Raw genomic sequence first — 13,991 nt, 5'->3', positions numbered from 1 at the left:
CATGCAGAATACCATCTCTGAATGCATAACACATCAAACCTTGATGCAGATGAGGTACAGCAGCAGAAGACCACACCAGAGCCACTCCTGTCAGCTAAGAACAGGAAACTGAGGCTACAATTTGCATAGGCTCACCAACATCGAATAGGAGAAGATTGGAAAAATGTTGCCTGGTCTGATAAGTCTCTATTTCAGCTGCAACATTAGGATGGTAGGGTCAGAATTTGCCATAAACAACATGGAAGCATGGATCCATCCTGCCTTGTATCAACAGTACAGACTGGTGGTGGTGGTGTAAGGGTGTGGGGGATATTTTCTTGACAATTTGGGCCCCAATTGAGCATCATTTAAATGTCACGGCCTACCTGAGTATTGTTGCTGACCATGTCCATCCCTTTATGACTACAGTGTACCCATCTTCTGATGGATACTTCCAGCAGTATATTGCACCATGTCACAAAGCTCAAACCATCTCAAAATGGTTTCTTGAATGTGACTGTTCACTGTACTCCAATGGCCTCCACAGTCACCTGATCTGAATCCACCTTTGGTATGTGGTGGAATGGGAGATCCGTATCATGGATGTGCAGCCAACTAATCTGCAGGAACTGCGTGATGCTATCAATATGGACCAAAATCTCTGAGGAATGTTGACAACCAGCAGATGTGACAACCAGAAGTATCCATCTGCCTCATGCATTTCGCTCCACCCAGGAAGCGTCCTCAGAAGCCACTGGAGAATTATTTTTGAAACACAGGCGTTTAACCCATCACTAGTCGGTGAGTAAGGGCACATAAGGAGGGGAGCACAAAAGCACTTGTTGGAACATACTGGCACTGGAAGAATAAGATAACCAGCACTTTACAGGACTTACTGTTCATGCACATTTTTTACACACATTTTTTACACTGTTTGCATTTAAATTTTTTAAAAGTATTATGTATTGCGATTTAAATATTATGTTTCTGCACAAATAATGAATAGAGATACATATTAAGCACTTTATGGTTAGACAGCGCTGGGTGCTACATACACGGTTTACTTTGTCTGTCAACCTGGACGAAAACTAGCAGCCAGCAGTAGCGGCAAAGGAGCAGTATTGGGAGGGTGACGAGGATGAGTAAGCTAAGTAGTGCTATGAATGTCATTTTTAAGAGAGGGGAGCAAGGCATAGCATGATGCCAGGCTTAGGCTGGAGTTCAGCTTAAAGCAAAAATGTAATTAATAAGCAAAAAACTCAGGAGGGCCAATTGAATGTGTCTAACAAATTGACCCCAAGTGCCATTTATTGTAGGTGATGGTTTTGTTGGCTTCTATCCTGCAAGCCATGGACATTTAAATACAGTTTAGAAGTATACTGCTATGCCTCTATTGGCTAACAAGAGAACTTTCCAGTTTTTATTGTAGCACCCTCCTAGGTAGGTGTTAGAAGAGAGTATAGTTTTTTGATCTTTCTGCTTACCAGGTCGATTGCCAGGTAAATGTATAGTGCTCTCTGCCTACCAAGGAGCAGGATCTATTGATAAGGTCTGCTCATGGTGTTCAGGTGCATCTCAGCTTATCTGAAATGTTTAACACTGGTCCAATAGGGAGGCATATTGGACAGTGGGAGGAAACCTGACAAGTGAGGGCACAGGCATTGTTACAGCCCTGGCAATTGGCAGAGGAAAGTGCCTCAATGCATGCTGGGTGACTGTATAAATGCCAATGGCACATGTGCTCGGGGTCTTGAGCTGGAGAGCGGGGTAACAGTGGGAGGGGGCGGCTTCCCCTTTTCTGTAGAAGCTGCCATACAGCATTGGGTTGTCGACCTGAGGGCCTGAAATTCAGATAGAAGCTGAACCTAGAGGTCTTGCAGAGCTGACTAGAAGGGAGACACCAGGAAGGATCTGATTCTGCTTACTGTGAGTACAGATCTGTGTCATGGGGCCTGTCCTGTGAGGGCCATCCCTTCAACTAAAAGAGTCAGTGGATGGGTGTCAGTCAAGGGGATTCTAGAGAGTGCCCTGAAGATAATGTAGTTGCATCAAGTCTGCTGCTATAGAGAGCAAAAAGACTTAATTCTTCCATACAAATGGCAGTATGGTCAAAGCAGTGTGTCTGCTTCCACAAATATTCGGCCAAGTGAGAGTTGTCCTTATCTACTGTGAATAGTTCAGTTGGTGTATCCCACTAATCTCTTCTCCCATCCAGGTTCCATAAAAAATACAAAAATAAAACAAATACCCTGGACTGTTTTTTGAGTAACAAGCAAACAGGAGTAAGTAGGGATATGTGAAAAAACCCCAGCAACTGTCTGCAGGTAATCAGAGGAAGGCCTAAGAAGTCAACACACAGCAAGCCTTATGGGGACAGTGCTACATTATACTAAGGAGTTATCAAATTTCGGACAGATGGGAAAAGCACTCAATCACTAATTCTTCCCCCTTCTTTCCAAAGCTAAGAACAACATTTTTGGCCACACATATGCCATTATATGGCCTGAACACAAAAAGTGAAGACTGGCTTTCCAAAACGGGATAGAAATGTTAATTGTGCCTAAGTATTGCCCTTAAAAAAAATCTACCTTTTTTTTTTTAAATTCACCCATAGGTGAGTTATGGAAGAAGATAGCAGTAAATATAATATTTTCTACATTTTATATTTATAAAAAATAATATAGGGGGGGGGCCTTTTGTTGGGCATGATTTTTTTTTTTTGGGGGGGGGGGGCAGCATTTCATTCTTGGACCCAGGCAGCACAATGTCTTGGACCAGCCCTGCCGCACTGGAAACCACACTCCCCTATGTGGATTCCCTGCGCCCCCTTTTTCTGGAAAGATGCAGGGATCTTTTCCCTGTGTTTTCTGCGGTTATAGCAGCACATTGAAATGAATGGGTTGCTATGCCTAAACAAATTCAGCCACAAGGAAACCCGCATAGATACAAATCAAGCCTAACCCAGGAGGTGAGAAGGCAATATAATCCCTCCTCACCACCTGTCAAATGCCAAAAACAAAGGGAATGGCCCACAGGACTTTTAAAGAGACACATACCAAATATTAAAAATATACAAGTTTATTGCACATCATAATGTACATTTAAAATCCAATAATGACAACATGGTGAATTCAGAAACAACACAAAAAAAGTAATAAAACACAGATTCATAACATATACAACTTCATATATGAATAACAGTTTGTACTGTATAAGTCTTGTTATGCACAATAGCATGTAAAAGCAACAATCTGTGCTGCATGAATCTCAATGCGTTTCGCAAAATGTTTCATTTGCTTCATTAGGAGAAGCACAGATGTATATAAATGATACAACAATTCGGATTGTTGCAAATGAACAAACAAGGGTCTTTAGCATCCAAACGGTCATCCCATCAAAACATATTGTCGACAAGGGTGACAGGGAAGTCCCCCCCCAAAAAAAGAGGGTCATAGATCTTCCCTCCAGGAGTTGGGGTGAGGAGGAAAGTTGGATCACAGGTAAGTTTCCAGCATCCCCTGGGAGTCCCAGGGAGCTGTCATGGTCTGACAGAATCAAGCGCTGATGTCAAATGCCCTCTGAAGAGTGATCCAACTCATTTGTCAGGGGGCACCACATGTGTAAATGAGGCCTTACTGTTCCTCTTGCTGGAAGGAAAGCTGCAGTGCAATTATCTCCCTACTTCTGTGCCTCTCATAGGTGTGCACAGGCTGTCGCATTAGGGTGTGCACCTCAAAGCTCAAACACATATGTGCATGTAAATGTGTATACTGACGGTGTTAGTAAGGCAGAGATTGGTGTCAGTTTTTATTATTTTATTTTTTATTAATTTTTACAAATTTTTTAGTAAAAATTTATAAAAAAATACCAGTCCCATTAGGGAGCTCTGGTGAAAATATCAGGGGTTTAAACGGGGAATCTGCACCACACAGGGTGATTAGGGTGTGCCTAGGCATACCTGGCACACCCTGTGCGCACGCCTATGGTGCCTCTCCTGCTGGTTCTTAATTACCCCACCAGTAATCAGATCCCCAATCATCAGGGGCAGCACTGGCTTGAGAAAGCAAAGCACTAACCCTCTACCAAGATGACTACTTCTACACAGAATCACAGTGCAGAACATGACGTGGTAACTGCAGGGACAATCTTTGTGGCTAACCCTTTGTTCTCTGCCTGTCTTTTATTAGGTACAGTTTCCACAATTCAGGTCCTCTTTAATAGGCACAAGCATGAATACTAGGTTCACTCATGTTGTTAAAAGACTTCTCATCAGAAGGGTCTCCTACTGATCGCACAGCACCTGCATGATCTTATTTAGTTGTCGCTACGGTCAACGAAGTAGCACATTGTTGTCATAATTTCTTCATACACACTGTACAATGTCCTTCAGAGGTACATTTTTGAATGTCAGACTAAAAAGGGCTCTATTACATAATATTCACCATTGCAGAAAACACTGGACAGTGAACTGTGGGTCATTTCCATGACCATCAAACAAATCATTAATAATTGATAACCATCAGGTTAATAATTATGACATGCATTCGGATATATAGTGCCTTAGTGAAAGAAGGTTATTATCACTCCTGTCATTTCCATACAAGCGCATCCTGATCCATCACAAGATTCACTATGGTCTTCAGCGGGACCTGGAACGTCTATTCTCAAGAAAACTATGAAAATTTCTTAAAGGCCGTGGGTAAGTGTGCTATTTACATAGAGGCTATAATTAAGAAGTACAAACATTTTTCAGTGATAAAGGCATAAATATCAAATATCCCATACTGTGTTGCAAAAAAAGTAGCTGCATGATTGCTATATTAGGAATTATTCTATTTAATATTTGATACAATATTGTAGAATTAAGACGTATATGCTGTGTACCTATAATATTGCAAAACAATTGTTGTATGCTTAATGTTATTCTATTAACTGCTGATTACGGCAACTTTTTACCACAAGGGAATTAAGACCTGATCAGTGGTATCAACTCCCCAATTTTGATTTCTGCAAATCCTACTATAGGGTGCCATGAGTAGACAGTATGCAGCTGCAGGGTAATGAGGCAAGGTGAGATACTTATTTAGCAAACCTTGGCTGCTAAATGTTAAAAAAAAAAATGCAATCTATTCTAAACTTAGGAATATTTTTGTAAACATAGGTACACTGTGCCTCATCAAAAGCAAAGGGATTTCCAGTCACTACTTACCAACCAGCCAAATTAACCTGTCTAAAAGTATGCATTAAAAACAGGGGTTTAGTTGCACACATTTGCAAATACATGCGTAAGCTGCAGGCCGCGCCAAGGCACCCTGATATCTGCAGTCCCTAACTCTACCTTTAAAGAGTCTCCACAATGGGAGCACATGCATTCTGATGAGATAGATGGAGGACAGGTGACTGGAGGGAGCCCACCCCTCCTTAAAGGCACAGGGTCACACTGAACACCCAGCACATAGCACAATGGCAGCGAAGGTGTCAGTGCGTTGCCTGACCAATATAAACGTTATACGATATTGCAAAAAGTGGTCACCTCCTCCACCTATAACTGGTCTGGATAGTAAGGAGCACTGGAAGGGCAAACGCAGATCAAAAATGAAGGGATTTCCAGTCACTACTTACCGACCAGCCAGCAACCAGCCAAATTAACCTGTGCCTCATGTATCCAATATTTCCAAAGAGAGGATCTTGTGTTGCTCATAGAAGCCGTAGTAAAATTAGTGGGTCCATGTCAACAAATGTAGAGGACATGAATCACAAATTATACAATTATCTTTAATAAACCAGTAATTTAATTCGCAAAAAAATACTTTTTTAATGTGTTATGTGTATTATACAACCTTTTGCATTCCAGGTGTGCCTGACGACATCATCAAAGTGGCAAAAGATATTAACCCAGTGATTGACATCCAGCAAAATGGAAATGACTTTGTTGTTACTTTGAAGACCCCAAGGAACTCTACCAGTAATTCCTTTACTGTTGGGAAGGAGGCAGAAATCACAAGTGCTGGAGGGAAAAAGTTTAAGGTAACAACCTAAGCCTACACCTATCAAAGGATAATGCTTGTGTTTTTATTTTTTATTATAATTTGCATAGCAATTTGCCCGGTAAAAGTGCATGTATAATTCTTCTGTGCGAATGGGGAAAAAAACAAATGGTAATGGACTTTTTCCTTTGCTGGTTGAATGTTTTTCTTTGATTTAAAATTAAACATACTACATTTTGGGCACTAGATGATGCAAAGTATCATAGGGATTTTCATATAATACTTAGCACCATCTAATTACCAAGTTGACATGATGTCCAATAGCTAGTTCCAAATAAATTCCCCTAAAACCGTGGGATGACATTGCTGTGGAATATTCTAACCAAGGGACACCTCTTTTCACCCAGCTCCTCCAATATCACTGCCCAGCTATACATCCATATGTCCATCAAGCCAAAGATAGGAATAGATATTTAAGCTTGTTTTGATGCTGGTTTTACAGTGAGGCAGGGGTGCCGTGGAGTCAACAGCCATTAAATGGCACTTCGTTAGGAGTATTATGTGACATGTAATCACAATGTTATGGTATGTAGAATGGCTTCCTTTCCAACTAGCTCAAAACACAAGGCATAGTCAGCGTTACCCCACATATCAGAAAATACAGGGGTACCCAGAGATACAGGGACTACCACCCCAGATGTCTATACGCATTGGCTTTTTTTTGTGGTCATACACACATTGGCAATTTCTGATTACACACAAGTCATAGTACCAAAACTACACTTGCAACTGTAACCAACGTACACCTGTAACTGCTGGTAGGTGCCATGTGTTTTGGTCTTGTTGGATGGGGAGCCATTGTACATACTATAACAATAGGAATCCAACTCTAATGATACTCTGGATCAGCCTTTCTCAACCTTTTCGACACAGAGGAACCCTTGAAATAAATTTCTGGTCTCGGGGAACCCCTGCTAAAAATTAAAAATCTACAACTCATGAAAAATTAGTGTGACAGTCGGTGGGAAGAATGCTCCTTACTCTTGTCAACATTGGGAACAATTACCTCCTTACAGATAGCGAAAAGGAGAAATGGTGTCATTGGAAACTTATCTGAGATGCAGAAATTTCTCATTGCTCAAGGAACCCCTAACAACCTCAGGAGGAACCCTGGTTGAGAAACCCTGCTCTGGATGAAACAGCATTTATTGCCCACAAAGCACATTGGGTTTGATTTACTAAATGTGCAAAAGCTGGTGCAATTCTGCATAGAAATCAGCTTTCAGGTTTTTTTCAAAGCTTAATTGAACAAGCTGAAGTTATAAGCTGATTGGCTAATATGCACAGCTGCACCGGATTTTGCACTCTCCAGTTTAAGTGCCGGTTGACATCTGTGCGGCTTTAAAGTCGTGCAACTTTGACAGCCAACATCCTGCACAACTTCATTGTGGCTTGCTTGTGACTTCATTAACAGAAGTCATGGCAAGTCGGGATGAAGTCGCCCCAAAGTAGTGCAGGAACCTTTTTTTTTTTTTTTTGAGTCACACCAATTAGAACAGTTCCAATGCCGTTAATGGGGTGCGACTTGTCATGCAAATTTGAACTCTTAGGCCCCTTTGACACTATCCGTCCCTCGGACGGACTCCGTTTATCTCAGCGGGGGATCGATCTATCCAGGATGACAGCTGTTCTCCGCACTGTGTGCGGCCGGAGACACAACTGTCAGTTCCCCATACATCTCTATGGGGAAATCAGATGGGAACGGACCGTCGGTCCGCTCTCATCCGATCCCATCCGATCCACTGGACAGATGGAAAATAGGGTTTCCATATGTCCAGATTTGACGGATCGGATCAGATCGGATGTCAGCGAACATGTATCCACTGACATCCGATGCCCCATAGGGATGCATGGGGGGACCGTTCAGATCCGCAAAAAAACGGACAGGCGGATCTGAACGGTCCGCCTGTGTGAAAGAGCCCTTAAGTCGCATGACAAGTCACAGAAGTGTGAACCAAGCCTTAGTAAAACAACCCCATTGTGTTAAGTCACCCCACCTCACTCTGCAACCTGCATACAGAAACAACCCAAACATTTTTTTTTTTTTTTTTTTAGACCAACAGATAAAATTCGAATGTATTCTGTTTTTCTTGCCCATATTTTTTTTTGGGAGGGAAATACTTTTGCGTGGATTAATAAAAACTCTAAAAATTAAACTCTGATTATGTATATATGTTCATGTCTTCTTGTTCTTTAGGTGACTGTAAACCTAGAAGGAGGAAAACTTATCTGCAAGGGTGATACATTTTCTCACATTCAAGAAGTTATTGGAGATGAAATGGTGGAAGTATGTATTCATTGGAATATCTTGTTCTAGAACAGTGTTTTCCCAACTCTATTCTCATGTTCCACATGAATATTTGCAATTTAGCAACCTGTGGGGATGTGCTTAAAACATACATTTTTTGCAGGTACTTGATAACAGGTTTGGCTTTTATAGTAAAGTGATTAAAACAGGGTATACACAGGAAGTTTTTTTTTTTCGTTCAATCAGTGGGTTGAACAAAAAAAAAAACTTCAAAGATTCCTATATCAACACAAGCAAAGTTGATGCAGGAATCTCTCCTGCTGTTCTATAGTATTCTGACAGTGGGGACTCCCCCGTCAGAATACATTGATCAGCACTGTAGCCATTGGCTGCAAGAGCTGATCGCATGCTGTTTTCCAGCATGACAATTCGACAGAAGCCGGTCATTAGACTGGCTTCTGTGGAACAGACAGCAGTACAGGCGTACTGAAATGCAGGCCTACCGAACTTGGCCAGTTCCTGCTGAACCAGCCGAATTTCAGTACATGTACGGTATACCCAGTTTATGAATGCATGTTCCTTTGTGTATATGTAGTTGATGCAAGCTTTGTTAATGGATTTACACAAGTTGAAAGGCATTTATAAACTGCAGAATATAAGATACAGAGCGCCCTGTGAACTGTGGAATCTGATCATGACAATCTGGAGCTGTATAATTTTATGGACACTGAAAAAGACTCGGCTTAGGCACACTCCAAGGGGATGATATAAAAAATGCATGGAAGCTAAAAGGTTGAACTCTTATCAGCCAACAGCCATGAAATGACAATATAGAAGAAATGGCTGCACTCCAGGTATCATCAAAATTCTGGTTTATTAACCGAACATCCCAATGTGGCAAACAACAGGTAGACAGACGTGTTTAACACACTAGCAAGTGTGCTTAACCACTTAAGCCCCGGAAGATTTTACCCCCTTCCTGACCAGGGCCTATTTTGCGATTCAGCACTGCGTGACTTTAACGGACAATTGCGCGGTCGTACGATGCTGTACCTAAACAAATTTGATGTCCTTTTCCCCCACAAACAGAGATTTCTTTTGGTGGTATTTGATCACCAGTGCGATTTTTACTTTTTGCGCTATAAACAAAAAAAGAGCGTCAATTTTGCAAAAATAACAATATTTTTCAATTTTTTATATGAAATTCCCCAAAAAGAATGTAAAAATCAAAATTTTTTTAACATTTTAGACCAATTTGTTTTATGCTACATATGTTTGGTAAAAAAAAGAATCGCAAAAAGCGTATGTTGATTGGTTTGCGCAAAAGTTATTACGCTTACTAACTAAGGGAAAGATTTTTGTCATTTTTGTTGTTTTTTTTTTTTTTTAACGCGTAATGGCGGCGATCTGCGTTTTTTTTTTTGCGGTACTGCGACATTGCGGAGGACAGATCGGACCCTTGACTGACATTTTTGACACTTTTGGGGTTACCAGTGACATTACTACAATAATCAGTGCTATACATATGCACTGTTACTGTAAAATGACACTGGCAGTGAAGGGGTTAACTTTTTTTGAGAGGGAGGGGTCATGTGTGTCCCTAGGGGCGTGATTCTAACTGTGATTGGCCGTGGCTTGAGGTGTAGGAACAGTGATCAACGGTCCTACATAGTAGAACCGTATGATCACCATTCATACACAGGGGAGAATGACAGGCAGCTTGTTTACATTAGCCGCCTGCCTTTCTCCTGCTCTAACGGACGATCGCGAGTGACCGGCGGACATCGGGTCCACTGGGCACACGCGCGGGGGGGTCCGTGATCAAGTGGGAGCGCACCTCCGGGGGCGCGCGCGTGCTCCCTAGACCCTCACAGGCTAGCGACGTAGCCCTACATTGCTTTGCCTGTGAGGGGCTGACTGCCGCCGTAAATAGCCGTGCGGCGGTCGGCAAGCGGTTAATCATTACGATTAAGCACACTTGCTAGTGTGTGAAACGCATCTACCTGTTTGCCACATTGGGATATTCGGTTAATAAACCAGAATTTTGATGATACCTGGAGTGCAGCCATTTCTTCTATATTGATTGTCTGCAGAGGCGAGCCGAGGCGTGCACCTGTACATCATCAGGATTCTTGATTCACCTGGAGCAGTGAGTTTTCCTTGTCTTTGTAGCCATGAAATGACAATTTAGACCTCATAATATGATTCTTTTAGGATTCTCCACTTTAAAAACTGTAAACTGTAAAACAAAAAAAATGTAAGCTTCCTCCTAAAAAGCAGTAAACTTCCCATGTTTTTGGTCAGCTACATAGTGTTCTAAACGCTATACAGTGAATCTAGAAAGTATTCATAGCGCTTCATTTTTTACACATTTTGTTATGTTACAGCCTTATTCCAAAACGGATTACATTCATTATTTTTCTCAACATTCTACAAACAATACCCCATAATGACAATGTGAAAGAAGTTTGTTTGAAATCTTTGCAATTTTATTAAAAATAAAAAAAAAATCACATGTACATAAGTATTCACAGCCTTTGCCCAAAGTTAGTATTGGCCAGGTGAACTTCTTTCACATCATCATTATGGAGTATTGTTTGTAGAATTTTGAGGAAAACAATGTATTGAATCCATTTTCGGAATAAAGCTGTAACATAACAAAATGTGGAAAAAGTGAAGCACTGTGAATACTTTCCGGATTGACTGTATAGAGGCCTTTATTCCAGAAGGTTAATACATTTTATTACATATTATATAATACACACATACTGTATGTAAATCTAACAGCAAATAGAAAAGTATTTACATTAAAGTAGAACTATGAGGAAAATGTTTTTATTTTATTTTAGATAGAGTAAAAGTTGGTTATAACCCTGCTCAGATTGTTTTTCACCATCTGTGTCCCATCGCTGAGATTTCCCTTCACTTCCTGTCCCATGGCCAAACAGGAAATGAAAGGAAATCTCTGCAAATTAAGGGAATTCCCAGGTCACCAGAACTAGTGTCTCCATTGGAAGGTTTTCCCTCTCTTACTTTTCTGGGAACAACCCAAAATTTGGGATTTTCTTTTACTTTTAACTTTCAATGATAATGGTAAACAGGACAAAAAGAGAGGGTGAATCTCCTTAATGAGGGCACAGACAGCAATAAACCTCTCCACTCTATCCAAAACTAAAAAAAAAGTTTTGCCTTAACCCCTCCGTTCACATTGAAGTGACTTGTCATGTGATTTGACAGTCAAATCGCATGACAAGTCGCAGCCTAATCCTGGCAATCACGCTGTTCAAACTAGTGCGACGCTGACTTTGTGGTGCCGCACTGATTTGAAAAAGTAGTTCATGTGCTACTTTTAACAATTTCGGGTGTGACTTGCATAGACATCTGTGTATGAAGCCGCACAGATGTCTTCCAAGTCGCACTGACATGTGGCTTCGAAATGATGCGACTTCAGATGAAAGCCGCAGTCAATGTGAAGGAGGGCTTAGTTATACTTTAAAGAGTTAGGCTCCATGTACACGGGACGCTGGAAATGGCCGTTTAGGAGCAGTTGGGCGTTTTTTTCATAAGCCCCTGAACCCACCTACATGTTATCTTATCTGTCCATGTACACCAGGTCGTTTACAGTCATTTGCAGGCAGTTGCGTTCAGGGACTGTTTTTAGAACGCAATTATTTGCGTTCGAACGTGTGTTTCCCGGCGTTTCAAATGCACAAATGCGTCCGAACGCGTCTGAACGCGTCCGAACGCACCTGAACGCGATGACCCGCGTTTAGCGTTCGCGTTTTTCCATTTTAAAGGGGAATAATTTTTTTGACCTCTAGGAACGCTTCTAAACGCAAACGCCCGCAAACGCTGCTAAACGCCCACTAAACGCGGGTACAAACGCGACCGAACGGACGTTTCAAACGTCCTAAAAATTCCAGCATTCAAAGGGACTTTTAACAACGTCCCATGTACATGGAGCCTTATCTCAGGACAAATGACATACAAACATTAAGACAGTCAGTATGCAAACATGACATCAACTTGTGTTCTTTCTTTGCAGCAAATCACCCTCGGCTCAACAACACTGATCAGGAAAAGCAAGAGATCCTAACTTAAAGATAGTATTTTTTTTACCACTAAACTGAAGAAGTCTGTTGCCCAATAAAATAACATTTATTCAAGTATTGTAATGTGTTCTTATTTTATGCCTAAAGTACGGTATAGCTAAAGAAAAAAAAAAAAAATCTTTGTCCTTTTAACTTCCTGTATGCTGACCTTATATAACAAACCATCTCATCAGCTTTTGTAGTTCTCTTCTGTGAACTATAAAAACATCTCCATGTAATGGAGATGAGAAAAGGAAGAGGTATTTGTAGACCAAGTCAGGAAACCAGTCTTTTAAGGCATCTGCATCTCACTTATCTCTTACTTTTTGGTTATATCCGTAGCCGCCGCACCATTGGTTCAATTTTGATGTTCCTCTGTACACAGAGGCGTAACTAGAACCCTTCAGGGTCTGGTGCAAGAAACCATGAAGGGCCCCCCGGACCCCTGGCTGGGGCCCTTCCCTTCAATCCTGATCCTGGGGCCCTTTACTCTCATTGCGGGGCCCTTTATTACGGTCCCGCAGTGGCACCCTTTCACAAGTTCTGCAGTGGGCCCCCTTCCTGCCATCTTGGGGCCTCCCCACGGTGGTGGAATGCCAGGGTCCGGTTGCAAGTGTGACCTTTGCGATCCTGGAAGTTCACCCACTGGTGTCAGTAGTTTTTATGTTTTGGTATTTTAATTGTATTATTTTTATCATTTTATTTTATTTTTTTACAATGTCACTGACTATGACTCTGTCCATTCAGAAAAGGAAGGAGCTGGTAAATTACAGATTTACTGACCCCCTTACTGGTTCTCTATTGTGACACATCCCCTGCAAAAGCCGGCAGGAGAGGGAAGGGAGCACAGTGGGGTGGGGGGGGGGGAATCACAGTGGGGGGGGGGAGCACATAGGGTCCCAGAGACAGCAGAACACAAGTGAACTGGATAGGAGGAGTGGCGGGGCAGCATACAGAGGAACCAATCTCCTCCATTTTCCTCCTGCAGCTACAGGAGGAAAAAGAACAGTGATTTCTCGACATGCTGTCCCCGCCGCCCCTCCTATCCAGGTGTACAGGGGAGCCACACAGGCCCCCTGGAGCATGGGGCCTGGTTGCAATTGCAATCCCTGCAACCAATGTAGTTACGCCCCTGTTTAATACGGTTGCTCCTCCATAAATACGGTCCAGTGAGTGAGTGTTGTCACTTTAGTTCGGACAAGGATGTTCTATTAGTGTGATCAACAAGTAAAACTAAGGGGAAAAGCTTTAAAAAAGAAACCTAATACAGCCACTTTTATAAAACCACTAGTAATCTGCAAAACTGTATATTATATTTTTTTGATTTACATACCCTTTAAGATATGCAGTAAATCAGTGAAACAATCACCTGCTTGAAACAGAGTTCAGGTTCTGAAATATACTATATTGTCAAAAGTATTGGGAAGTCTGCCTTTACACGCACATGAACTTTAATGGCATCCAATTCTTAGTCTGTAGGGTTCAATATTGAGTTGGCCCACCCTTTGTAGCTATAACAGCTTCTACTCTTCTGGGAAGGCTGTCCACAAGGTTTAGGAGTGTGTCTATGGAAATGTTTGACCCATTCTTCCAGAAGTGCACTTGTGAGATCAGGCACTGATGTTG

The 13,991-nt window shown here is 41.7% G+C and overlaps 1 protein-coding gene across 1 annotated transcript; it reads left to right on the top strand.

The window, feature by feature from the left end:
• The first annotated feature begins 4,519 nt into the window (after nucleotides 1-4,519).
• On the top strand, nucleotides 4,520-12,440 carry LOC309547135 (fatty acid-binding protein, liver). Its single transcript, XM_082246925.1, has 4 exons — nucleotides 4,520-4,678; nucleotides 5,834-6,006; nucleotides 8,224-8,313; nucleotides 12,320-12,440. The coding sequence occupies exons 1-4, from the start codon at nucleotides 4,612-4,614 to the stop codon at nucleotides 12,368-12,370; spliced, it is 381 nt and encodes a 126-aa protein (XP_082103051.1). The 5' UTR covers nucleotides 4,520-4,611; the 3' UTR covers nucleotides 12,371-12,440.
• Nucleotides 12,441-13,991: the final 1,551 nt, after the last annotated feature.

This window comes from Pelophylax lessonae (genome assembly GCF_965119305.1).
Source record: "Pelophylax lessonae genome assembly, chromosome: 2".
Lineage (NCBI taxonomy): Eukaryota > Metazoa > Chordata > Amphibia > Anura > Ranidae > Pelophylax > Pelophylax lessonae.
The sequence above is the reverse complement of the archived record's forward strand: the minus strand, read 5'-3'. Positions and strand labels throughout refer to the sequence as shown.